Below are 26,368 nucleotides of genomic sequence, written 5' to 3'. Positions count from 1 at the left end.
TCATGGATGCTTGTTATGGCTGCGGCAAAAACATGTATTCTATTAGATTGTAAATCGCCTACAATCCCCTCCTTTCAGAAATGGCTCAACGTAACGATCATCATACAGATGGAGAGAATACGCTTCTACAAAAATAAAGCGCCAAACTACATAACATATGGGGCCCATTCGCTTACAATTTCAAAGATAAATAATTGTAGTGACATATTATTGTTCATTCTATTCTTCAGCTCTGTTTTGTCTTGTTTACAAAAAATATATAAAACTAACAGAAAATTGAATGCATAAAGAATAAAAATAAAATTCTAAGTGGACTTGGAAAGGTGTTTTGAATTATCACCTCAGGTGTCAGCGCTGAACCTGATGAATAAGGATTGTTTAGAATCATAAACTTGGCACTAATCCTCTTCGATATAGGCTGCTGGAAGCAAACACACACACACACACACACACACACACACACACACACACACACACACACACACACACACACACACACACACACACACACACACACACACACACACACACACACACACACACACACACACACACACACACACACACAAGCCTGACCCCAAGTGGCCCTCACCATTCAAACCAATCCTCTTTGTATTCTGAGAGGTAGTACTATGCAGGTACTACTACTCCCAGGATGCTCCCTGGCTCCGTTGCTTCCGGGTCCAGTGTTGCCAGGGGAGAGGTGGCCTCGTCGGGGACCTGTTGGAGATGACAGCTGAAGAAAGCGGATTAAACAATAAACCCCGCAGATAGCGAAGAAACCTTCTCTCGCAACACTGTGGAAGAAAAAGGGTGCGTGTGTGATCGCGCAACGTGACCGATGTAATGCTAAGCTAATATAGCTAATGATTAGTTCTTACTGAGATCAGGTGTCACCAAGCTAGTCGGACACATGCACCCGCTTTGGTGTGTGCGTGTATGTGTGTACTTGCGCGCATGTGTGTGTAGATGCGTTTGTGCAACTATCCGTGTGTTTGTGTCAGGGTCTGCGTGTGTGTTTGTGTTATGTCCTAATCCCTGCCCTCCCACCTGTCATGTTAGCCAAGGAGAGCTATCATGATGCAGCTAGCCGGCTAATAAACCAGGTGTAAACTTCTTCTGCTCTTTATCGATTCATTTGAGTAATTGATTTATTATTTGTTGAGGAGCGGCCTGGAAGAACCAATAACGCTGTTACATGTTGAGTTTATGATTTACTGGTGGAAATGGTTTCCTATTGAACAGGAGGGCAGGGTGAATGATTAGCCATACTTGTAGCCTGGTTTTTAGTCTCGCGAGAGCTGGCTGGTTAATTGCCCTGGTTAATTGGTAAAGTGAGGGCACGACCCGTTTCACTTCTCAAAGTAGATCGATTTGGTTTTCATATAGGTTTCACTGTTAAAGATGGACTGTGTCGGCTGTCGGTTTTAATCAGTGTTACAGTAACAGTGATGTATTTAACTCTTGACAATACACTGGCCTGTAGGAAGTAGGATTTTAGGCCAATGTCTTTGATGTTTGCAATGCTTTCAAAGTCACTCCGTAATAACCTTGGGCATGACTTCTATACTATAGTTACTAAGTTAGGCGTTGGCTAAGTTAGGTATTCTCGTTGAGGACTTAGGCAAAGATTAAACCATACCGCAAATCCACCCAGCCATCTAATCAGCATTAGATCATGACCGAATGGGCACAATCCACTTATTAACCATTTATTATACGTACATACTCTAATAAACAAACAGTTTTTAAAACAGTCATCCTATTTAGGTCTTGCCTTATCTTAACCCGAACACTGTCTCTCTTCTCCATTGGTCAGGGCACTGACCCATGGAGTCGTTGATCAGCGCAGTGGCGCCTCGCTCCCCAGCCATCGTCAAGAGGCCCTCTGAGGTGGACTTCCGGTCGGGGGCCACGCTGGAGCAGCTGTCCCTGCAGGCGTCTGAGCTGGTGCTGCTGGAGCAGGGAGACTTTGGGGACCAGACGGCCCTGGAGGTCCACACGGCCAAAGACTTCATCTTCAACATGCTAGGTAGGCACCAGGATGAGCTGTGTTGTCCCAAACATGGGGACTGCTTGGTGTGGGCGGGGGGGGAAGGCACACAGTGTTGAGGAGATGATGGATAGGTATGCCTTGAATGGGTCGCTAGTTCATGGAATGAACAAGTTAAAAATGACTTGTACGATAGTTTGATGCTCATTATTCAATGTCTCCTTGTCAGGTTTTTAAGATCTATTGCAATCGTGGGAAGACGAATGCAAAGAAGCCCATGAAGAATCTGAAAGGCTATTTTGGCAATGTGTCGATGAATTATGAAATGAAAGGTATCACCAGCCCAGCATCAAAAAATAGTCAGGGCTCAGAAGAAGTTGTGAAATAGGGGATGAAATAACGGTTGATTAGTTATGATACACTGGAGAAAACTCTTCAAATCTCTCTTCCACTTTCTTTGGCAATAACAGCTTGACAGTTCTGAGAGGAGACGACTGTGGCTGCAAGCCTCACAAAGCAATAACCACCATCATGATCCTGAACCATTCGACTATGAAATAGTTATGTGTTTTACTATTTAAATAACCAAACAGTCTTACAGACGATTTCAGATACAAGTCACTAAGGAGCAGGTTGCTCAAATGCATCGGCTGTTTAATGGTGGGGGATCGAACCCAGTAACTTTTGACTGGAAGTCCAATGATCCTGCTCCCTTCAAGTGTGTGTATACAGTGACATGGTGCCGCACCATAGCTGCAAGTACCCGTCCGAGTGCGTGGATGAGCTGTAGCTCAGAATTGCTTATTTTGGACGGGATTGGCAACAATATTCAGAAAGTGCTGTTCAGACACATCAGAAAACATTGCAGACCAAACAAAACACACCCGTCTCCCTGACAACACCACCGCCGTCGCTCCATTACGGTCGAAAACAAACACATGGTTTCATGAACTCACGGAGCTTGCATCAGAAGCACTAAACAGTGGCTTACTATCAGGGCTTGGCTCTGAGGCGAAGTGGAGAGTGGCTTTAAGATGCTGTTCTACTAATGGCTGCTAAGTGCGCAGGGTTAAAATTGACAATGAGTCACCAGTGGTACCCACCGTGAACTCCAAACGACAGTGCAGGGTGTTTTGGGCTGTGACTACAAACACCATAAGGTTGAACTTGTTGTGTTTAAATCCCACCAGTGCTTTACTTTTCTCTGTGTTTTTTACACCATGGAGATTCTCTTTTCTTTTAATAAAAAATTACTCATTACTTATATTGTAAATTATTAAATTATTATCTGTAAATTATCTGTATCTTTTTAAGTCTACATCCACAAGTATACACAACATAACAGTGATTATTCTGCGTATTTCAGCAGGTCATCAGTCTGTATCATTTATTGTAACTCTACTAATATAAATTTAGGGTATTTGTACAATGATAGTATATTCCATAATTTTTTTCTTTATCACTACATGTAAACATGCAGCAGTGTACCTAATACATCAACTGTTCCTGTTGCTAGAAATTTTGGAAATGGCACACAATCTAAAGTATATTCCATCATTTTTTTCTTTATCACTACATGTTAACATGCAGCAGTGTACCTAATACATCAACTGTTCCTGTTGCTAGAAATTTTGGAAATGGCACACAATCTAAAGTAAGGCACATTAATTTATAATTGCCTGATGTGTTTTGATAATGTGTGTCTAGCTTGTTTTAATATAGGCCCATTCTTTTTTATAAACCCCCACTCTCTCCGGTCCAGTAGAAATACTGGAGTACTTTGATGTTAATATGGAAGTCAGACGTTCCGGGGGGTGTATGGATTAATGTGAATGGCCTTGTTTAACCTTGCTACACATATTATCCAGCTTTCTCAGTCAAGCATGCAAGTATTGAAAACGAATGATAACGAGTGAGATGGAGTTTCGTCATAACCTTTCAGAGAGTTGGGCTTTACTGCATTTTATTGCAGTGTGTCTCTTTGCCTCACAAGGAATCTGCATATTCATTCATGCGCAAAGTTTTGTTAATATGATTGCATCATTGACTATCAGTACATACCAAGAAATACAAAGGTGTGTTGTAAAAATGTGTACCCAATGCCCTCGAGCACCCTGGCATGGTAGGGTCATGCACTCCCATACCACTTGCAAGTGAAGTGTGTATGTTTTTCCAATAGGTGGCACTCTGCAACCTCCCACCCTCCCTCCTGCTCTCTCTCCCTCTCTAACCTCTCTCCCTAACCTCCCTCCCACCTCTTGACCTCCCTCTCTCTCTTCCCCTCTTTCTCCCCCTTCTGCAATTCAACAATTCAATACTTAGGTATTTTTTTTCTGCACTGAAATTCCCACCCCAAATGTTCCGGGTTTGGTCCCCAGTGTTGACCCAACCTTCAAGGAGATGCTTAGCCCCTACTCCTTCTCCATGTCCTATGCTTTCTGTTAGGGAACGGCCGATATTCGTGTTGTTGAATGCCGTCGGCCTATCGGAAAATAAGATGACATTCACCAATGCAGTGGCCGATGTTTACATGTTTAATGCTTTCTCCTCTTGAAATGTCACTGGATCATGTCATACAAACTGCATATCGCTGATCTTTCTCCGAGACAGTGAAATACTCCCACACGACTGACATTTTCTTTCACTTTTAGTTGTAAATAAACCACATATGCATTGGCTGCTTCTTTTTTTTTCTGTCGCATCACTCCGCAAGCGTCCTCGGTTGCTAAGCGACGTCGACATCTTTGGCAGACTATTTATCAGCTGATCAACACTACGAAAAAATAATTGTAAAAAGACACACTGTGTGAAGTTTTTGCCACAGTTTCCATATGCTTAAGACGTGTCTAGTTCACCGTCATGTGTTCAGTAAAATAAATAGCGATCTGTTTTCGACGCATGTAGGCCTATCTGCCTAAGCCCACGTTGAAATAATTTTGATGTTGAATGTTAATGGCACAGTTGTTGAAATAAACAGATTGACAACAGATCATAAAACCCTCTCCCTGGGTCATTGTGTGTGCGTGTATACGAGGTGCGTATCTGCATGCGTGCGTGGGGGGTCATCTAGGCCCGATGGCTTGGACCTTTGTTTCTATCAGCTAGTCATTTGATGCAAGGTGAGGCAGGTTCACAGCTCTCTTCCCACACTCCCACCGCCGTACACCAAAGAGATTCATCATGTCTTTTTTGGTACACATCAGGCAGTGTTTGGTCAGGCTCAGCGCCAATTGACACACACACACACACACACACACACACACACACACACACACACACACACACACACACACACACACACACACACACACACACACACGAGATGTTGATGCTCCTGTATTGACTGGCAGATAATTATAATGTTAAGATCATTTTAGTGTCTTCTTTATGTGTGTTTAGTATGCAAGTCAGTCTTACTGTTAAAATAAGACAGAATAAACAACAAATGGCTCTATCAATGGCTGAGCTATTATATTACACTCAAAGTTCTGACTGGTGGCAGCGGATGAGGATTTATTGCCGTTCGATGACCTAATCTTATTCTCTCTCCATCTCCCTTCCTTCATCTCAATCCCTCCCTCCATTTCCTCTGGTAAAATGTAACTGCTGGACTTGGGGTTCTACTTTTTCATTTGTCCCCATCCTCCAACGTATTACAATACTGACGGGGACAGAGAAGCTCTTCATACCATGCATACGGCAGCCTTTAGAATGAGTATTGAATCTATTATTGATGCGTGTAAAAAAGCCTGTGCAGGGTTTGAGTTGATTCAGTTTGATCATTCGATCGCCCACTAGACAGTGTGGTCGTCTCTCTTTCAACCGAAGAGGTCTCGATCAGAGCAGAAACAGCCACATCCAATTAATGCTTTACCCCAAATGTATGCAGGTTTTTTTCTTCCTTTGTGACTTCAAACTATAGAGTGTTTCCCTATTTCTTTCTCTTGCGTTTGCATTTGAAGATGAGAATGAGATGCACTTTATGAATCCCAGATGGGTAATTCGGGAGCCACAGCAGTAGAAGTGCAGGACAGTATTCGTCCTTTCTTCTCTCCTTCCCTTCCCGTCATCTCTCTCGCTCTCGCGCTCGCTCTCGCTCTCTCGGCCATGAATAGCCTGTTTGTTGTAGATGGGTTTCACTCTATGTCTGTCCGCGGCTGGTGTTTCGTGGGGTAAAGGATGCGCTGGAACACCTCCCTCCTCCCCCCTGTGCCCCCCTTAGGTCCGCCGGACCTTTGCTTGGCGGTTTATTATACCTTTGTGTGTGAGTATGCCTGTGCATGCACTTTGAAAGTTTTTTTTGCCACCCTTCTGTCGTTTTTGAAGTTGCACTGGAGCCCTCACACTGTCGGGGAACTGACGGAAAACTAAAGACTCACATATGCAGTCTTGGGTATACACCTATATACACACACACACAAACACACAAAACCAGGCAACTTGTAATCAGACCGAGCCAATCGGGGAGCCTTTATCTACCCTGTTTAGTATATTATTTGTTGCCGTGGCGCTTGCTATCGCATACATGTGTGAGGTAAGCATGGAGACAATGCCCGTGAACTCCCGGTGTCTCGACACTCGCATCTGGCGCCGCGCGCTAGGCCTCTGTGCGGCAGCCGACACAGCAGGGAGGTGCGCAGACATGCGTCGGCATATTGGAGCCAGCCCATCCAACCCTCGCCCTTCTGTTCCCCCTCTGCTGCCTCCTCTTCCTCATCCTCCCCCTCTTCTTCTTCTGCGTCCTGCTGTGTGCCACACATGGGGTACTGTTTGTATGCTGCATCCCCCTCGAATCCCCTTATGTTTGGTGTGTCTGAGGTAGCTCTTTTGTGTGTGTGTGTGTGTGTGTCTGTCAGAGTGTGTGTGTGTGTGTGTCTGTCAGAGAGTGTGTGTGTGTGTGTGTGTGTGTGTGTTGGAGGGACAATCAAAAGTCAATTTCTGCAAAAGTTTGCCTTGAAGTACAAAGACAGCATGTGTTGCCCAACACAAGCTTTGTGTGGGCGGAGGTGTTTGTTTGTTTGTGAATATTCATACCTTCTCGGGTGTTTTATTGCAGTGTTTCTCTGCCTCCTTGACAGTGCACTGACCCGTGCAAACAGAAAGCCATAAACAGCCCCTAGCCGTTTGGATACTACTTAATAACATCCCCGCAGGGTTTATTTTGCGTTAATCCCTTTTCTTGTGTATATTGACCATACAAACAATTTCAAAGTGTAGTTCAATCTACATTTGGGTAAACACAAACTTGCATTATATTTTATATTCAATGTATGTTTCTTACAAAGTGAGTTCAACTGAAGGGGAAATATTATGTAAATGGGGTTTTTGAAGTGCAAAGGAAGAAACTGGATAATAGCTCCCTGCTGATGTCAGGGCCGCAGAGTAGCTCACCAGCTTCCGCAAAAGACTCAAGACTCACTTGAGTTCACCTACATCTGCATAGCCAACCCCCTTATTGTATGTTGTATGTCCCGGCACTTTATGTACGCACTTATTGTATGTCATACTTAGTTATAGTACTTAGTTGTGTAGCATCTTATCCTAGCTATCTTTGATGTTTTTTACGGATAATGGCTGCTTTGCACTTTGTTCTGTGAACATCCTTACTGTACAGACAGCGATTAAATAGTTGTTTCTCTTTCCTCTGACAAATGTACTTATTGTAAGTTGCTTTGGATAAAAGCGTCTGCTAAATGCCCTAAATGTAAATGTAATACTAGTACTGCCAGCTTGGTTTGACGTTCACTGTGTTCAGTGTCGGTAACTCATCCTTTTTAAAAATTGCTAGATGATGGCTATGGCTACCAGTTGGAGAGGCACCTTTGCCGATGACCGTACTCTGGTATTGGTCGTTCACCGTGCTAATGGACTCCCGAACAGGCACACCCTCCTCACACCACGGCAACATGGCGGTAGCGTGTAGGAGGAGCTTATGACCAGCGTGCAGAGGCACACGATTCCTTGGCGATCGCACCAAGGCACACCCAGTAAATCAGTTGAACTATTTATTCTACACACACACACACAATAAAATGATGACGATAAGGAGTTACTCATTATTTACTATCCGAGCTTCGTCACCAGGCCTGGCATTTCCTTATTTTTTAGGGGCAAGGCCACTTGGCCTGCAGCGTGGCAATTTCTTTGAGGGCACAAAGGCCACATGCCAGGGCATCAAGGCCATAAGATAAAAAACATGATTTTGATTTCACTTAAATCGACAAATCCATTTCTAAAAGCATTGATGCCTTTTTAATAAACAGTGTAACACTTCTCGAGAAATTGTTCATTGTTATGCAGTTTTTATCTGCATCTTGAAGAGACCTTTGCGATAATTTTCCACTTATTTTTCAAAAGGAAATCCCCAAATTCAACATTTACCGCCTAGCCATGACTACGCCCCACCCATAAATTGAAGAGACAGACATATATACATAGACATACATATATATATTAATATTTTGTTCTTATTTGTACTTAATTTATAGCTTTTCTCATATCCGAATAGTTGAAGTACGAGGCTATGTGGCCCTCTTTATCATGAAAGATGCCCATCCCTGGTCTAGTGTTTCATGTGCACAATGTTATACCACACATGTAATGAGATTGGAATAGTAGGTATAGTTGGAGTTGAAATGAATGCTATCCTACGACGGCTAGTGGCTAGCATGGCAAACCCGTGCTTAACACCCGTGACAGTGATGACCCCGCTAAAACGACAAACTCACACCAACACCCCTTCAAAATACCTCTCAAATATAACAACACAGCACTTCCAACCACGACCACGCTCGCACATCACACGTAGCGCAGCGGCGTGAGGCATCGAACCAAAGGGATTAACTCGGAGCGTGTCTGTATCCGCCTCCTTTTGGAGATGCCTATTTCAGGCTAATCTCCCCGCCTTGATGCTAGGCCCAGGAACGCCATGCGGGCGACGGCGGCGGCGGTGGCGGCGGCAACAGTTCAACGCTCCGCCGCTAGCCTCGGGAGCCTTATCCTGATATTAGGCAGCGTGGGCTGTTGGCGAGGGGCGGTCTTCAAAGCGGCGTTACCGCCAACATCGGGACTTTTTAAATGAAAGTGTTTGACGATTGGCAGAACATTACAGGAGCTCATCTTGCTCAAGGACACCCAATAGGTACACTGCGGGCCTGAGGGGATCGAACTGGCTACCTTTTGGCTTGGAGCGGAATAACCCCATCACCATCACTAATCACTAGTCCTTTTATTCTTTTAATTAACTGCTTGCTCAGGGTTATCAGGAGTGGAGAGCCGGGGGGAGATGGGGAAAAAGGGGGAATAAACTACCTGATCCGATGTTGACGAGGTGCCCTAAGAGCAACCCACCTAGCCCTTTGTGCTTCGAGAAAGAGCATTTCATGGTCCCCAACCGACTTTTTTTATTTTTTTCCAGTGGGAAAAATTGCTGTCAATGTTGGAAGTGCCTTGGTGAGTCTCCCAGCCGGCCCTGTATTAGTGTTCTGCAGCGGGAACATGCAGCGACTCACCCCTGGGATTGGTACTGACTTCACAAAATGAAAGCTGCCCCCCAACACACACACACACACACACACACACACACACACACACACACACACACACACACACACACACACACACACACACACACACACACACACACGGGGGAAATAAAACATCCTTGGTGCAATAGACCTCAGATGTACGTCCCGAGCTCTTCTGGTGAAATCCCGTTTTCTGGAGCTTTCCGCGGCTATATTTAGGGCGGCATCCCGAACAAACGTACACAGATGAATAGCTGAACTTACGGAGGACGAAAAGGAAATCAACAATGTGTTTTTGTTGCTGCACTGCACTATGGCACGAGAGAGGCAGTGAATGTTAGACGTGGGTAGGATTTTGAGGTAAAACCCTGAGCCCTCTCTGTGCTGGCCCAAAAGGAGGACATCATCAACCCCTGGCCAGCAACAGGTTACCAATAGTCAAAAGCTCCATTTATTGATTATATCTCAGATGTGTGCCTACATTTTTCTTCTTGCCTGTGATTCCCAGCCTGCATGTATTAAGTGCAGAAACTTTACAGTCTGGTTGACACTCGAAGTCGATTTGTATATGGAAATAAGTTCTCTCTATTTGAAATCACCATTTCTTATAGGATTATGAGATTAATCTGTGAAACCAGCCGTGTGTGTGTGTGTGTGTGTGTGTGTGTGTGTGTGTGTGTGTGTGTGTGTGTGTGTGTGTGTGTGTGTGTGTGTGTGTGTGTGTGTGTGTGTGTGTGTGTGTGTGTGTGTGTGTGTGATGGTGTCCGTGCCCGCCCCTACCCCCGTTTTCCTTCCGTGTGCACCAGTGTACTGACAGGGTTTTAAGAGCACAGTTGGAAACTAGTGACTTAAAGGGCTTGATTAAGCAGAAACACCGCCGCCATCGTACCCCAGATTGGCTTGTGTTGGAGCGGCCTCAAACACAGCAAACCGACCGCAGCAGCCGCCTCATAAATTGACACACTTGACTTGCGTCCCACCCCCTCCGTCCTTATCTAAACACTTTCCCCACTGAAGGCGCCACTGCAGAGATAACACTCTCTTTTAAGTAGCGCCCTCTCCCCTCCCCGCTCCCGTCCTCTCCCTCCTTTTCTCCCCCCCCCCCCCCCCCCCCCTCCTCCACCTCCCTGGTCCTATTCCCCTGTCACGTGTTTTATTAACCCGATTTATGAGCGTTGGAGATTAGACAAATGGGGATATCACAAGGCAGGGGGGTGAACAGCATCGCAGAGCCCAAGAGCTCGCTAATATCATCTCTATCCGTCTCTCATCTCGCTCTCGTTCGCTCTCCGTCTGTCATCTCTCTCTCTCTTTCTCGTTCACTCTCTTTTTGTTCCTTACACTCTTTTTCCAATCAGTCCCAAGATTCAAGATTTAAAGTTTTTATTTTTTGGCCATGAAAATGTACATGGCCAAAGCACATGGAGTACAATAATATACCATAGGGTAGTTTCAACTTTTAATTATACAAATAAAAAATACAAATGTCTCCCTTTTCTGTCTCTCTTTCTCTCGCTCTCTCTATTTCTCGCTCTCTCGCTCTTTCTGCTTTAGTTATCCATCACTCGTCCAGGTTTCATCATTATTTGAGGCTCTCTAAATTCCCATCTGCACTTCTGTTTTCACTTTTCTTTTTTGCAATGTTTGATGTTGTTGTTTACTTCCATAAGCTATGTGCTGACAGAAACACACTCAAAACAACGTAAATATTGGGAAGTACGTGTAAGTGGGTCGAAGAAGGATACAGGGCTTTGAAAATGTAATTAAAAAGGAATTTAATGTTGACGACAATGATCCCTATGCGACCCATATTGATATATTCATTTATTTTATAATATACTTAGCCTAGCCACTGTCTTGCCTAGACATTAAAATGCAAAATATAAACATAAAGTTAGTCTTTAATGCAGAATATTTTAATTGAGTATTGTGCACTGCATTTCTGATGTGACTAGATAATACACACACACACACACACACACACACACACACACAGAAAGTGTATTCGAGGCAAACATCTGTTCTGGGGACAGGTCACAAAGCAGCAGAAGAGTGGCAACCACTCTCCTGGGTACTCCTGAGTTATGTTTCCCCCCTTGTGAGTAAAGATAGAGGATCTTGGACCCATCCCTTGTCGGTAGGGGGTCCTGTTTGCTCAGCTGGTGACGAAGACTAATTGGAGGGGTGGCTGTTTCAGTTGAGACTAGTTCTTTCACCCAAATGGTTAGAATATGTGCATACGATCACTGGTCATAAGAAGGCGTTTAAAGTGTCACGCAGGTGATTGTGCCGTTTAGAAGTGTGACTAGTGTAGCCACAGTTCAACCAGAGAAGGTGCTGTTGTCAAGGTTCGGTTGATCACGCCTGCTCTTTGGAAATAAGTAAAATGGCATCCGACCTGTGTCGTGCTTCTTCCCGTCTACGAGTTTCCAACTCAAAACTCTTCGCTGAGGAAACGAGCTAACCAGGTCAAAAAGTACATGCTTCATCTCCCTGTGTTTTTAAGACAACCAACTCCCAAAGACCCTGCTTCCCCCCCGCTCCCCTCGCCCCAATATCTGTCTCGAAGAGCGATTTCCGCTTTCCGACTCGCTGACTTCACGGCGTCTCCCCTGCTGAACGCCGCTGTCTTTTCTGACGTTAGGTAGAAAGGAGATCAGTCGTCCTCACTCGGCAGGGTTCCTCCGTGGGTTCTGGGAGGGGGGGGGAACGTGTCCCCTGCAAGAACAGAAGCGATCCCACTCCGTGATTGAAGACCGAGGCCCATCCGCAGTCAGGTGCGCCAGTGGCTCGGCTGTGAGTAACAGTGAGGGGAGGATAGTGCACGCCGCGGTGCCTTGAGTTCTGCCTGCTATTGGCTCGGCTGAGCGTTCAGTTGAAAAGAGGCCAAAATGGAGGACGCATGGATGCACTACTTAAAGGCAATTTTTAATCAATTTGAGTGGAAAGGGGTGACGAGTCTGACTCTGCGCCAATGATTCACTCTTGTGTGTACATGCCACACACACCCACACACACATACACTCACACACTTTTCTTTTTTGGCACAACCGTGGTTGCTACCATATTGGTAGATAATTGGTTTTCTGTGCCAGGGTGAAATAAATATTACCTCCACTTTTTGTGTTAAAAAAAAAAGTTTCCTTTATCTAATTCCCTTGAATGATACACTGCATTAATTTGCTTGTCATGTATTTCCTTTAATCATCGTGTCAAAGTTCATGGTTGTTCATGTATTTAGTACATCAGCACTTCCCTTGTCTGACCTTGGGATCTTCCTCCAGTTAAACACGGCATTCACAGATTCACTTTCTTTCACTATCTTCTCAAAATTCCATGACCTAATCCACAACGTGTGTGTGTGTGTGTGTGTGTGTGTGTGTGTGTGTGTGTGTGTGTGTGTGTGTGTGTGTGTGTGTGTGTGTGTGTGTGTGTGTGTGTGTGTGTGTGTGTGTGTGTGTGTGTGTGTGTGTGTGTGTGTGCGCGCACACACAGACCCAACATATCAACTCTCTCACCGATATTCCCTTCCCAATGCTCACCGCTACGAGAGCTTATTCAAAGGAGAAGCTGATTCGGGTAGTTGGCCAGCAGTGGTTCTTTTAAACTGGCAACACACAATCTACTGGTGAGCAACAACAAGGTTCCCACAGGATTCCCAATGGCGGCAAGTGTACAACAACAGCTAAGTAGCCGTAAAAAGGATTGGAGGGCTCGAGGGCTCTCCTCTTCTGAACAGTTACTAGAACGGAGGAGTTGTGCAGAGACCTCTATTTTCTCTATTTACCCAGGAGAGATTAAAGCTTAGCCTGACATGGTTGCGATATGTGTGGAAAATAAGTGTCAGCGGCTCGAATTTCTTATTTTCTTTTTTAACCATCTCCAAGTTTTCTTCAGTTTCCCTGTTGCTCTCTCTAGAAGTGTTCCCCGCGAGTCAACTAATGAGGAAGGTGTTTCAGCTTTTCCTGGCCTACTTTTATGGCCAAATGCTAATAGAAAAAGCGGTTAAATGTCTTCATTACATTGGCTGTAAGTGGTCTTGCAACTGGGACCTTTTGAACATCAGACTAACCCAGGCCAGTTTGATCCATAACGTGTACACACAGCTTACTGTTTACTACACACAGATTCTGCTCTCCTTTTTTTGGTATTACAAATCAAATGATGCCGTTGAAAGTCCCCGTTTCTGATCCCCACTGTGTGTAGTGGGGACAAAAATGCAATTCATAGTTTCCGTTCATGAGGCGGCAGTTTACCAATGGCCAGGCAGTTTATAGTAGCACTTTGGCGTTAACATCGGCGTGGACACGCACTCTACTTGCTGAGCTCCAACATTTCAGAAGTGCCCAACATGCGTAAAAATGCCCCATTATCCCTGCACGGGGGCCGGGCTGTGATTACGCCATGTTTGGTTGGTTGACAGTTTGCACAGTTCACGCATGGCGACCTATTAATTCGGTTTAATGTGGACATTTCTTCCTAAACTTCTGGAAAGAAGATGTCTTTCAGTTTAGGCACGAATGCCTTTCAGTTTAGGCTAGTTCTGTCACCTGATTGCTTAGAATATGTGATGTCACTGGGCATAAGTAGGAATTTATTGCGTGATGGTGCTGTTGTCACGGTCCGGTGGATCAGGGCAGCTGTTTGGAAACGAGTCCATTGGCATACGACGTGTGTCGTACATTTTCAAGGGCGTACGAGTTTCCAACCCAAACTCTTCGCTGAGGAAACGAGCTAACCAGGTCAAAAAAGTACATACTTCATCTCCCTGTGTTTTTAAGACATCCAAATCCCAAAGACCCCTGTTCCCCCGCTCCCCTCGCCCCAATATCTGTCTCGAAGAGCGATTTCCACTAAAAACCCTAAAAGGAGGTTAAATTCAATTGAACTAAATTGTATTTGTGTAGCCCTTAATCACTGGTACAGTCTCAAAGGGCTTAACAGGCCACATCTTTATGACACCGCCTCCCTGACCCTTGCCCCCAGAGGGCAAGGAAAAAAAACCTTGATCAGCAAGGAATAAATCTAGAGGAGCAACACAGAGTGGGGGACCCCTCCTTCAGGGATGGTCAATGGTCAGTGCAATGGTTGCCCTCATTGACATTCAAACGTACATATTACACACAGACGCAGAAGGTGGTAGGAAGGTGCCTGACGCCGGCGGCCTCTCTCCCCAGGTCTGGTCCAGAAGGTGGACCAGCGCCTCCCGGTGGCCAACGAGTACCTGCTGCTGTCCGGCGGCGCCCGGGAGGGCGTGCTGGACCTGAACCCCGAGAACCTGGGCGACTACGCCAAGGGCGCCGACTTCGACCTGGACTTCACCCTGCTGGTGCCGGCGCTGAAGCTCCACGACCGCAACCAGCCGGTGACGCTGGACATGAGGCGCTCGCCGCCCTGCCACTCGTGGCTCAGCCTGAGGCTCTGCGACTCGGCCACGCTGGCCCGCTGGAGCGTCTGCTGCCAGGAGGAGAACCTGCTGCACCCGGCCGAGGACGAGGAGGAGTACGAGGAGGAGCTGGGTAGGCCCGGGTTTGTTTGTTTATTAATATTAATATTCAAATATATTTGAATATTTATTAATAATATTTTGACCATTAAATGCCTTCAGTAAGACCTGGATTGGGCTTCGTGAGGTTTGCTTACCACGTTGCTATGGTTACCGGTCTTGCGTGTTCCAACGGTTTATTAGGTTTCTAATAAATCGCTGTATAATCAATACTTCATTCACTGCCTCTTCCGTGGTCATTACAATATTATGAATAGACTGCGTCGGGTTCTCCAACGTCTCTCCCTCTTGGCCTGCCCATAACAGGTTCGAATATTAAGGGCTGCCTAATATTTGTTCGAATTTTGATTTATTTTTTGATATTCTAATCATATTCGAATAACGAAGTTCAGAGTCAAAGCCCTATTGCAGCACCGCCCACTGCATTCTGACGTCACTCTATTACAGAAGAAAAGTTTGAGTGCAAACAAGGTGTTACACGCACTTAATTGAGGGGCGTTCTAGGTGGGTGCAAATACTCGCCCTGGCTCAGCCTTCGATTTTTCTAGTTTAGCAAACGTAGAACATGTATACATACGGCATATATGTCGAAAAAGCCTGATATCACCCATTTAATTGTGTCGTAGGTAAAGATGTTTGACTTTTAGGCGGTAAGCATTTAATCCTCCAGCCTAATCTCCCAAAAGCCATTTCAACAAAAAGACCATTCAACCTGACCCAAACCCCCACAGATAAGAACAGTGTTAGTTGGTTTTGAGTCATCATTCTTTATTTTTTTATATTTATTTTATAACAAAAATGAATATTTAAATAAATTGTCTGTAGGTTAGATTTAAGTGTGTGGGCGGTGGGGCAGCTATTAGTGAAGGAGAATAGCTCTTTGTAGTTGACGGCACCTGCCTCAGGTCAGCTCTTCCCTGATTTGTCCAGGGACTTCACGGTGCCTGTCAATCACCTGAGTGCAAATGCTACACTTCTCAAGGCAGCGAAACTATGGGATTGATTGTTGTAAGTGGTCTCTGCAAGCAATTTGTATAAAATCTGAAAAGGTTGCAATGGACTTTGTAAGACTTCATTTCAGCAAGCATAAGGGTCCTATGAACATTTTATTTTTAATGTAAATTTGAAATCTTGCATCATTCAATGTATCTCCCCCCTAGCAATCCCTTTCTGTTCAAAGTGTTAATTTTTCTTCGAGACCCCCATAGGGTAGATGACTGGGCACTTTGGAAGCGCATTATACCTCAACTTCGCTTCTCTACATTACTTTGTTCCCTGGGGAAAAAGGGAGGAAAAGAACAGGAGAATTATGGATGCATATCATGCTAGCATTCATTAACATAAATCCCTTATAGATTGGATTCATATACAATCTTTAAGCCAAATGCGCTACGTCACTCCTCATAAATCTGCCTTGATTCTTCCCCCTCACTCATCCTTACGTAATCCGTGTGTGAAATGTAACCAAATTACACCCTCGGTTTATCAAGGTAATCTGTGGGTAAAGTCCATGCAGCTCCTAGGTAAAGCTGGATGCAAATGACTAAAGAATAGAGGGTAGTGGATTGGGATAAAGCTCGCTCCTCCCATGTGAACGTCACGTGCCTTTTTCAGAATGGGTGCGTCCCATCCATGGTGGTGGGGTGGGGCAGGCAAAGCTCCCCTTGCAAACGGAAATGTCCGTTTGCGAACAGCTTTTATGCTTGTTATGAATCAAACAACACATGCCACTATCTTTGTTCTACTCTCATCTTTGTTGCTCGATTGTTATTCTGCTCCTGGCATTTAGTTTCGAGGCAAGTGGGTTTTGGACGCAAAGCCTGAAAGACGGTTGAATATGGTGCGCTCGCAGCCAAAGCCTCTGGTTGCTCAGGCGGTCTGGCTGTGAAGAAGAGAAGCATGATTTGTACAGAGCAGAGCAGACGCCCCCTAACGCAAAGCAACAATATGTTTTATGTATGGTTTCACGGCAGACAAACAGATACACTCTCACTTATTTGAATGGGATCTTGTTTGATGGGGAATTAGAATTGTGAAAGCAATTCTTACAATATATGTGTCTGTGTATGTGTTTGTGTGCTTATATATATCTATATATAGATATATCTCTCTATATATATATATGCTCTCTCTCTCTCTATCTATATCTATATCTATATCTATCTTCATCCTCCTCCATCCTTCCTGTACTTTGGGCTCTGTCGGTTAGACAGGCCAAAGGCTCCCTTGAAAAACATTTCAACATTTATGAGTATCTCTTCAAAATCTCAGGAAGCCAGAGTAGAAGAGAGATAAAACAACGAAGGACATCTAATCTGGTAACTCACTACTACAATTCGCAACTTTTCCTACAGCCTTAGTGTCCAATTGAAGCTTTCCCCGAAGCTTTAAGTGATGCTGGGAAGAGACTAGGGGTGGTACAAATTATCAATACGGCGATATAGTGTCGCCCTCCTTCGTGCGATAGGAGAATCGATACACTGAAGCCAAATATCAATATGTTTGTCTATTTTTTAAGAATTTCTTGAGCATTTTTATGCTTTATTCCTGAAGAGATAGACAGGACATTTTAATTATAAATAAGGCGCTCTAAACAGATTTCCCTGCGGAACAAGGTGGCGCTCAACAAATGAATGAAGGAAGCTTCACCTGAAGTTAACTTACCAAAGAAGACCAACTGATAAACTCAGTTTGGACCATGAATAAAGACCGAAATCCAGAACTTTTCACAGTCATTTTGTATTCATCGTTAGACGCATATCGCTATACGTATCGTTATAGGATTGTCTTACAATATATCTTTTTGCGCAATCGCCGTATCGCGAAAATAACAGTATCGCGGGCTGTGCATCGCGTATCGTATCATGAAGTACCCTGTGATTTCCACCCCTAGAAGAGACCTTTATTTGTTTATTCCCAGTCGTGCTCCATGCTTGCTCTACGCCAAAAATTCCAATTCAAAGCTCAGCATCTCTCAAGTGCTAACTGTTTGACGGAAGTCTCCGGTCGGCCACGCCCACCCCCGTGACTCCTCCCTCTGGATCTGCAGGCAGAGGCTCCGCCTCCTCGCCCGGCTCCCCCCAGTCTCTGGACGGCTGCTACTTCTCCCCGGCGCTGGTGACGGACTGGTTCTGGGCCGTGGTGAGCCAGGCGGTGGAGGAGCTGCGGCGCAACCCCAAGAGGGGCATCCCCGTCCCGGAGAGGCTGGAGCGCAACGGGCCCCTCACCACCATCATCCTCCAGGTGGGCGCTCTCACCTCTCACCTCCTCTTCAAGCGCTTATCCGGGGTGGGGGTCGCGGGGCAGCAGCAGCTCCAGCAGGGGGCCCCAGACTTCTCTTTTCCCGGGGGCCACATTGTCCAGCTGACGGGGGGGGGGGATCCCGAGGCGTTCCCAGGCCAGTGTTGAGGTATCGTCTCCCACCCTAATCCTGGGTCAGATGCCCGAATCACCTCAACTGACTGCTTTCTAAGCACCAGACAAACGGGATACCGAAACAGAAATAATCCAATGGAATGGATTTGTCCCCGGAAAAGAACGATGGCAGGAACAAAGTGTTTGGATGTTTCAGATGGAATACAAGGAGTGACGCCTTCAGCGTCTAATATCATGCAACACTAATCCATAATCTGTAAGCAACGACTCAGTCTTTTCTTTATTTCTGTTTCGGAAGGATATATATTTTTTTAGCATTTTCATCTAAATAATATAATCTAAACATCTATAATATAATCTATAATATCACGGCCAAAAGATGTGTGCACCTCCCGATGATATTGTGAATCTCAAAGACTGCGTTGGGTTCTCCGACGTCTCTGGTCCTTCCACATCAATCTGAAGTCACGCTTCAATCTGGACTTCAGAGAGTCCAAGCCAAAGTTTCTTTCCCCCAATTATTTCCCAACCATGGCCGGGTTAACCCCCAATACGAGTCTTTACTTGTTGTGGAAGTACCAGAGACGTCCGAGACCTCTCAGGTACTTCCCCACGCAGTCTTTAATTCATAATATCATCCGGAGGCGCAAACAGCTGTTGGCCGTGATATTATTTATCATATTATATAGATACCTATATATTATATTATATTATTTAGATATAGAGCTCCCGGAGTCCGCAAACGGAAACAATCACTTTCTCCTCCTGCTGCGATTCACTCTGGGAGTGTACGCTGATTGGCTGTTATGTTACATCCCTCAGGGAGTGAACACTGATTGGCTGATACCCCTTCAGAAGCATTAATATATAAAAAAAAAAAAAAAATAGATGGCATTGTGTAGCGTCTTATCTGCGCTATCTTTGTTGTATACGGGGAATAAGTGAACCTAGCAGTTGATAGTGCTTGCCACTTGGTTCTAGGAACATCCTTACTGTACCGACAGCGATATAATGTTGTTTCTCTTCTCCTGACAAATGTACTTAATGTCCGGTCGTCGCTTTGGCTAAAAGCTTCTGCTAAGTGCACTAAATGTAAATGTCATCACTTCATTAATATGAAGCATTCAAATCGAGCAGAGCAGTACTTCAGTAAAAGGATCCCATTGAGATGGATTCTGTTCCCCCACCTACCTGATCTCCCCCCCCTCTCCCCCCTCTCCCCCCCTCTCCCCCCCAGGCGGGCTCCAGCCGGGTGCTGTACGACCTGGTGCCTGTGGTGTCGTTCCGGGGCTGGCCCGCCGTGGCCCAGGGCTGGCTGACGGCAAACCACTTCTGGGACGGCAAGATCACGGAGGAGGAGGCCATCTCGGGCTTCTACCTGCTGCCCTGCTGCTCGCCGCTGGCCGGGAGGCCCGACCGGGAGTGGAGGCTGGCCTTCTCCCGCAGCGAGGTACCGCCCGCGACGCTCAATTGCATCTGGACATTTTGAAATAAATAAATAATGAAGTAAATTTCATTATTTATTTATTTTTATGTAATATTGAATTGGTTTTATTCTTTCATTTTAATTGATTTGTATTCCTTTGTTGTCGTTTATTTCTTGGGTTTTAATTCATTTACGGTCATTTATTCATCAGCTTTTCAGCTGTTTTTTTTTATATCTGGTGTAATACTGTGTTTCACATTATTTTACATGCTCTTGGACCTCTCTCCTTCCCATTGTCGTGTCTTTCTCTCTCTCCCCCCTCTCCCTCCCTGTCTCTCTGTCTCCCCCCCCTCTCCCTCCCTGTCTCTCTGTCTCCCCCCCCTCTCCCTCCGTCTCTCTCTGTCTCCCACCCCTCTCCCTCTCTCTCTCTCTCTCTCTCTCTCTCTCTCTCTCTCTCTCTCTCTCTCTCTCTCTCTCTCTCTCTCTCTCTCTCTCTCTCTCTCTCTCTCTCTCTCTCTCTCTCTCTCTCTCTCTCTCTCTCTCTCTCTCTCTCTCTCTCTCTCTCTCTCTCTCTGTCTCCCACCCCTCTCTCTCTCTCTCTGTCTCTGTCTGTCTCTCTCTCTGTCTCCCACCCCTCTCTCTCTCTCTCTGTCTCTGTCTGTCTCTCTCTCTGTCTCCCTCCCTGTCTCTCTCTCTCTGTCTCCCACCCCTCTCCCTCCCTGTCTCTCTCTCTGTGTCTCCCACCCCTCTCCCTCCCTGTCTCTCTCTCTCTCTGTCTCTCTCCCCGTCCCCCTCCTCCAGGTGCAGCTGAAGAAGTGCATCCCCTTCCCCATGGCGCAGGCCTTCCAGGCGGCCAAGGCCGTGCTGTCCCGCCTGCTGTCGCGGCCCCGCACGGGCCTCAGCCCCTACCACCTGCGCACGCTCCTCTTCTGGGCCTGCGACCGCCTGCCCGCCTCCTACCTGTCCTCCCCCGAGACGGACACGCCCGGGCGCCTGCTGCTCGGCCTCCTGGACGACCTGGCCCACTGCATCCTGGGCAAGAACTGCCCCAACTACTTCCTGCCGCAGTGCAACATGCTGGAGCACCTGTCGGACGGCCAGGCCCTGCTGCTCGCCCGCAAGCTGGGCCACGTGCGCTCGGACCCGGCCGAGCACCTGCGCGCCGCCCTGGACCAGGCGCGGCAGGCGGGGCAGCTGAAGAAGGAGGCGCTGGCGGGCGGCGGCGGCGGCGCCAACGGGCAGGCGGGGTCGCCGGGCCACGGCCCCGCCAACGGCATCATCTCGCCGTGCGAGGACAAGCTGGCCCAGCGGCTGCAGCAGCTGGTGACGGAGAACCCGGGCAAGTCCATCTCGGTGTTCCTCAACCCCGACGACGTGACGCGGCCGCACTTCCGCATCGACGACAAGTTCTACTGAGGCACCCCCTCCCCCCCCCCCCCCCCCGCGCGCGGACGAGTCCCGCCGCCGCACGACTGTCCCGCCACGGCCGTCCGCTCAAAGCTCACACTGCAACACCCCCCCCCCCCCCCCCCCCCCCCCGCGCTCTTCCCCGCGCATCTCTCTCGGAGCGCGGGCCGACGACTCTTCCGTCCCAACCCGCGTGATCGCCATCAGCTCGTCAACTCCGGCCGACGATGAGCGATGCTCATAGCGAACTCTGCTGACGCGACCAAACACTGCTGCTTGCCAGAATTCTTCTTTTTTTAAACCAAAAGCGTTGGTGTGTGTGTGTGTCCTCCGAGTGCACCCTTTAAAGAAATAACAAAGGAGAAGACGTACCAAACCCCGCTCCCCACGGAGCACATCTCTCCGCCCCAGACACCCAATTTAGAGCACCCCGCCACCGAGACGGCGTCGATCCGACCACGGTAACAAGCCGGCCTTAACGAGACCTTTCAGATGGTGCTTTGAGACCGGGGTGCCAGCAGGGGTAATGGGAAACGATGGAGAAGAAACGTTGTGTGTGTGTGTGTGTGTGTTTGTGTGTGTGTTTGTTGTCTGGGTTTTGATGAACTGTTCTCAAGACGAAAAGGGCGATGGACGACGCAAAGTGTCTGAATATCCTTTGTATTTTATTTTATTTGGACCCACTCGATAGAAGATTGTGAATGTAAAGAAGAAAGTTGGAGAGAAGCCAGGCTAAACGGAGGTGTGGCTGATGCAACCCTTTGTAACGTTGGCTAATTATTTGACTTAAACAGGCCAACAAAGGCTGCTCTCTTTCTGCCCCCCTCTAGTCCCACTCTCCCATTCTCCCTCTTCCCCTCGTCCTCCCTTTTTGCTTTCCTTTTCTTTCTCAGGTATATCTCACGTCGCCGTCCCCTGGTGTGAGTGACGCCACGTGTCCTATCGCCTCGGCCGTGATTTCCCCCCTGACCCGTTTGTCTCTTTTTATCTCCTCGGCCCCCCCCCTCCTCTCCGTTGTGTCCTCATTGCATCGTACAGCGGAGCGCACCAAAGAGCGACGTCAGGGGAAGGAGAAGAACTCCACTGCTCCCCAGAGTCTTAAAGTCTTAACCGCCTCTGCCCTCCGTCCAGCTCAGTCGACCCCCGGTCGCAATCCCATCCCGTAGCCCGGGGAGAGGGAGAGGGAGAGAGCGAGGGGTTAGGGACTCCACATAGCTAGGGCCCCATGCCTGCTGGTAGGAGTGGCTGCCCGAGTGTTTCAGTGTAGAAATATTCAGTCACTCGTGAATTCAGACTCGTGCGCAGTAAAGAAAACGCACTTGCTCTTGAGGTATTCTATTTTTTGTGTTTCATTTTCTTACCTTACTAATTCTTATTTTTTTGGCCTAGTTTCACGTGTAATTGCAGGGGGAGATCAGTCCTGCTGATAATTGCGCTATATCTCGTCGGCCCGGTTGGGCTTTCTTACAGGCTGGTGTGTGGCGTGTGTAACGTTTGTGTGTGTGTGTCAGTGTGTGTGTAGGGAAACCCACAGCGGGGTGCGACACGGACAGACGCCTCACACGAAATATCACCCCCCCCGTGGTGAGGGACTTTTGGGCTCTGGTTGCAATCTCGTCTCCCCAGATGTGAGTCGGAGGGAGGGAGGGAGGGAGTGAGGGAGGGAGGGAGGGAGTGAAGGGTAGCTGGGCGGGCGATGGACGGAGCGGATTGGGAGAGAGCAACAAGAGAGAGAGTTTGGAGGCCGTCGTGTGCCTCTAGGGGGCGACCATCTTCAGTGTCTCCCCCTCATCCCGCTCTTTCTTACCCTCCCCCTGCTCTCTTCACCCCCACCTGCTTGTCGTTCTGTGTCTTTTCTGTCTGCTCGTTATGTCTTGTACTCCTTCTCTCGTTCTGTCCTCTCTTCCCTTCCAGTCGTCATCTTATCTCTGTGTCCCTTCCTTTACCCCCTCCCTCTTTCCCGCTCTCTCGCGCTCCTTTTGTCACCTCAAATTGGCCTAAGCTTTTCCTCTGTCATTATTTGGCTTTCGTCTTGATCTGCTAGTCGCTCTCTTGACCAGCCTATTACCGTTCTATCCAGTGGTAGAGTGTCGTTGCTGCCTTGCTCGATAGCGTTGAGAACCCCCTTTCTAAGTCAGCGATGTTGACCGATACACACCGACACATACACACACATAAAAAAGGATGTTGTTGGCTTATGTTGATCCACTTATTGTAACTGGCTGAATGGACCGTTGGCTACTGTGTTTTAGTGCGTTTAGTTGCAACCATGCTGGGTGTAAGCTAGCTTGTAACCAGGTTGTATTTCTCCTGGGTGCGCTACGATGAGTTCGGCTGACCAGTGGCTGGATCGGACTGCTTATGTAATGTCGGTACTTTTTCAAAATGATGGTTTTTAAAAGCGTGTGCGTGTTTTATTACTGAGAATTTTTAATCAGGTGGTCGACGTTATCTCGGAAGGCTACTGGCACTTTGTGTGTGTGTGTGCGTGTGCGTGCGTGCGTGCGTGCGTGCGTGCGTGCGTGCGTGTAAAAAAAAATGCAAAAAAAACATTTCCAAAGCAAGTTGTTTTAGCTGGACAGAATTTGAAATGTGAGAGTGTGTCTTCAGCACTTTTTAAATATGGATGCACCACAGCCTAGTTGGATCGCTGATGAGAAAACATTTCGCGCCGTTTAGCTTATATATACACAAACTATGTATAAAATAAATAAATATATATATAATATAAATATATATATAGAGGGAGAGAGAGAGATGTCCCTCCTCTGATGCTAATAGACAGCTCCACTTGCTTCAGACATTGTAAACATGAAACACTACCACAATCTATGTATTCATGGGTTAAGCTAACAATTTGTTTGTCCTTGATTTCTAAATATGCAAAAGTCTATTGCCTCATTGGATTGATAGACTCATGCAAGGAAAGAAAAACTGAGAAATACTGGGTTTACAACCCCAAAGGCATTGAAAAAGTGCTACAATTAAACACTCATTTTTATTATCATAGTTATTGATATTATTTACAAATCATATCGTTATGAAAGCCAATCTTGATTGGTGATTGTTGTGATCTTTGCTGTTTGCTCAAACTACTGAAGATTGTTTTAAGATATCTTTCAAAAGTGACAAGAAATACAATGAATGTATATCAGGAAATTGTCTACTGAATCAAAACCCTGCTACTGAATCAGCTTCCTTAATGTAAAGATCTGAATCTGTCTGAGAACAAGAGGCCTATACTGACTTTTCCAATAGTACTGCTACTTTGAAAATGTGTGTTGAAATTATGCTCACATTGTATTGAATCGCTCCAGTTTCTTGTGTACTATATTTCTATCCGTTTTATGAATTCTGTTCTTCCTTATTCGAATTGAGTATGAACATAGTTTTTCTTTTCTGTATCACAAACGTTTTTCTGTAATGCTGTGACGGAGGGGTGCGCTGTGTTTGATATTTTTTAATCCTGAATGGTACAGCGGTAGCATGAAATAAATCACTACATTTAAAATTATATGCTGTGTTTTCCTCTTGCATGGTCAAAGTAATTCCATTATTTTGTTTACATCATCAGATGTGAGATAATGGTAGTTTGAATTGGCATGTAATATACCTTATTACCAACAGAGGGTGCTCTAGGACAGTGTACGTGACACTGTTGTTGAGAATGGTGACAGCCAGGGACTTATAATTTGAAGAATGTCAAAAAGTTCTTTGGCAGCTTATAATTAGATATACTACTACTAATACTATTGTGTTTCTATAGTGAGGTAGATATCGGTGTAATATAAAACGTTCTATTTGGCTTTTATTTTTAAATGTGATTCCTCAATTCCCCCCTGCTGACTTCATATTGCATCACCTAAACACCAATTAAGTAGTTCCCTTAAGAAGGGGCTCCTCAAGTCATGTAACATGAACACACTTTGTGAAATAATTGCTGTTATTTGATTCAAATGTAGGCCTACTATGGTTTCACCACTACGCTACCTTACTGCTGAGGCTATTTACTGCATTCATAATACCAGAAGGAGAAGGTTGGTTAGAATAAAATGGACCCATCCCCGACTCAAGGGAATCTTTCTCTATAAATCGTTTAATTCTGGTCCACTTTTGCCTCCTATGATGAAACTTAGTGGTAACACTATACATGAGGGTATTTTGATTAACCATGAATTAACAATACTTCAAAGTTAATGCAGTAACAAGCACAGATTAAGAGTTAAATGGTGTAGTGGTGTAGGAATCATTTTCCGAATGGTGCGCACATGTTTTCCAAGGTATGGGTGTTCATGTTTACTAAGGTATTGATGTCTACATTATTTAATAGTGTTAGTGTAAAACTATAACCACAATGCTAATGCTATATATATATATATATATATATATATATATATATATAATGTTTAATGGTTAATTTATGTAAAGTGTAACCAATTTACTTGGCGGCATTTGGCTCAGGAGCTAGAGTGGGTTGGCTGGAAACCGGCTGCTAGTTCAAGTGTCAAGGTGTCCCTGAACAAGACACCTCACGAGCTGGCTGTCGCCCTGCATTACTGACACCACCTTTGGTGTGTGAACATGTGCATGAATTGGTGAATGTTAGCCAATATTGTAACGCGCTTTGAGTGGCCACGGGTTAGAAAAGCGCTGTGTAAATGCAGTCCATTTACTAACCCATTTACGTGTTATTTTCCTCTGAACGTAAGGCTCAGAAACTATGCCTGGGGTCCTAATCTAAAACATTGAAAATGTTTTGTTGTCTTTTGTTTTTGACCCCAGGGTAGAGTCCCCAGCATTATATTATATATATATTTGGAAGTGATTCACTTTTTCGTTATCTGAATGAGGGGGCATATGTTTCAGGCACAAACAGTAATGGCATCATTTCCCATTAATACAGAGTGTGACACACGCACACGCACACGCACACACACACAAATACACACACACCTAGCGACAGCTGCAATCTGTTGATGGCTATTAAAGATGATTACGAGGCGGTGGAGTTTTGCTGCGTGACTTCCCAGTTGTGTGACCCCCGTCCATATGCGCTCAGCTAGTCTCAACCCGCTGCACAGAGAGCACAGATGGCCGGCACTTTGAAGAAAACACAACAAGGAAATTTAATTAGA

General features: G+C 46.0%; 1 protein-coding gene across 1 annotated transcript; it reads left to right on the top strand.

Annotated features, from left to right (window-relative positions):
• Positions 1-560: 560 nt before the first annotated feature.
• On the top strand, positions 561-24,747 carry tmem102 (transmembrane protein 102). Its single transcript, XM_030337986.1, has 6 exons — positions 561-813; positions 1,820-2,032; positions 14,697-15,038; positions 18,075-18,268; positions 19,638-19,850; positions 20,628-24,747. The coding sequence occupies exons 2-6, from the start codon at positions 1,831-1,833 to the stop codon at positions 21,240-21,242; spliced, it is 1,566 nt and encodes a 521-aa protein (XP_030193846.1). The 5' UTR covers positions 561-813; positions 1,820-1,830; the 3' UTR covers positions 21,243-24,747.
• Positions 24,748-26,368: the final 1,621 nt, after the last annotated feature.

Source organism: Gadus morhua, chromosome 17 (assembly GCF_902167405.1).
Source record: "Gadus morhua chromosome 17, gadMor3.0, whole genome shotgun sequence".
Taxonomy (NCBI): Eukaryota; Metazoa; Chordata; class Actinopteri; order Gadiformes; family Gadidae; genus Gadus; species Gadus morhua.
The sequence above is the reverse complement of the archived record's forward strand: the minus strand, read 5'-3'. Positions and strand labels throughout refer to the sequence as shown.

Excerpts from the sequence above, each read along its gene's own strand:
- tmem102 (XM_030337986.1), top strand. The coding sequence starts at position 1,831 with ATGGAGTCGTTGATCAGCGCAGTGGCGCCTCGCTCCCCAGCCATCGTC. Across the intron at positions 15,039-18,074 it reads GGAGTACGAGGAGGAGCTGG|GCAGAGGCTCCGCCTCCTCG; the intron begins GTAGGCCCGGGT and ends CTGGATCTGCAG. Across the intron at positions 18,269-19,637 it reads TCACCACCATCATCCTCCAG|GCGGGCTCCAGCCGGGTGCT; the intron begins GTGGGCGCTCTC and ends TCTCCCCCCCAG.